The sequence below is a fragment of the Penaeus monodon genome, unplaced genomic scaffold (genome assembly GCF_015228065.2).
Source record: "Penaeus monodon isolate SGIC_2016 unplaced genomic scaffold, NSTDA_Pmon_1 PmonScaffold_21811, whole genome shotgun sequence".
In the NCBI taxonomy this organism is placed as follows: Eukaryota; Metazoa; Arthropoda; class Malacostraca; order Decapoda; family Penaeidae; genus Penaeus; species Penaeus monodon.
The window spans coordinates 4417-5531 of NW_023651714.1; the positions used below are offsets into that span (position 1 = coordinate 4417).

A 1115-nucleotide genomic window follows, 5' to 3' on the forward strand; every position below is an offset into this window, starting at 1 on the left:
CCCCGCTTTTGGCCTTGCTCTGGCCCTCCTTACGCAAGGGAGCATGTCGTCTGGGAAAACTCAAGTCCCGGGAGTAAAACGCTGGCCACGGAGTCGCACCTGGACCCCGATCCGTCTGCCCAAGGACACGTCGCAGCGGGAAAACTTGTCGGCAAGACGGACAAAAGCGTAGGAAGGCCTCCCGGGGAACGGCCGTCGGAAGAAGCAGGCGCCGGTCGAGGAAGCCTCAGCCGACAGTGAAAACGCCAGCGACTGCACATAAGTCGGAGGAGTTGGCCGCCGTTGCATGTCTGTTTGTTCAAACTGGTGGGTGCGGGATGTGCACCCCGAACGACCCCGTGGCGTGGGATGCCCGCCCAAGGATATGGTGAGCATCGGGGCCCTCGAAAGAGCTACATGCCGAAGTCGCACCGGAGGAACCGCCCGCCCAGGACGCGCCGGATGAGTCGCCTGCCCAGGACGCGTCGGAGGAGCCCCCTGCCCAGGACGCGCCGGGGGAGCCGCCTGTGCAGGAGGAAAAAGCCTGCCGAGAACACGCAGGATTCTGGTGGATTCTGGATATGCACCCGAATGACCAGTTGGCGTTGGATGCCCCGCCCGAGGAATTGGTGGGTATCATACTGGGGGAGGATACCTGGAGGAGCTGCCCGCCCAGGAAGGAGCGGAGGAACTACCTGCCAAGGATACCCTGGAGGAGCTGCCTGCCCAGGAAGGAGCGGAGCAACTACCCGCCTAGGACGCGCAGAGAGAAGCAACTGGTGGATGCGAGAAAATGCACACCCAAACGACCAGTTGGCAGTGGGATTCCCGCCCAAGGGTCTGGTGGGCAACAGACAGCCGGAGGAGCTGCCTGCGAGGACATGCCGGAGGAACTGCCTGAAGAAGACATGCCAGAGGAGCTGCCTGCCGAGGACATGCCGGAGGAGTGCCTGCCGAGGACATGCCGGAGGAGCTGCCTGCCGAGGACATGCCCGGAGAAGCTACCGGGAGTAGAGGGATGGTGGAGGAGAAAACGGTACACTAAGTCCGACAGAAGGCACCGTGATCGCCGTGGGAGTGCGGGTGACGGAAAAGGAAAAGGTCCGGGGCTCCACACCGGGATGTAGGGCCTCGAT

The 1115-nt window shown here is 63.1% G+C and overlaps 1 protein-coding gene across 1 annotated transcript; it reads right to left on the reverse strand.

Moving 5' to 3' along the window:
• Positions 1 to 298: 298 nt before the first annotated feature.
• LOC119570098 lies at positions 299 to 619 on the reverse strand. Its single transcript, XM_037917986.1, has one exon. It carries the CDS (start codon positions 617 to 619, stop codon positions 299 to 301), a length of 321 nt encoding a protein of 106 aa, XP_037773914.1.
• Positions 620 to 1115: the final 496 nt, after the last annotated feature.

Bases quoted from the DNA above. Each gene is read 5' to 3' on its own strand.
- LOC119570098 (XM_037917986.1), bottom strand. From the start codon at position 619: ATGATACCCACCAATTCCTCGGGCGGGGCATCCAACGCCAACTGGTCA.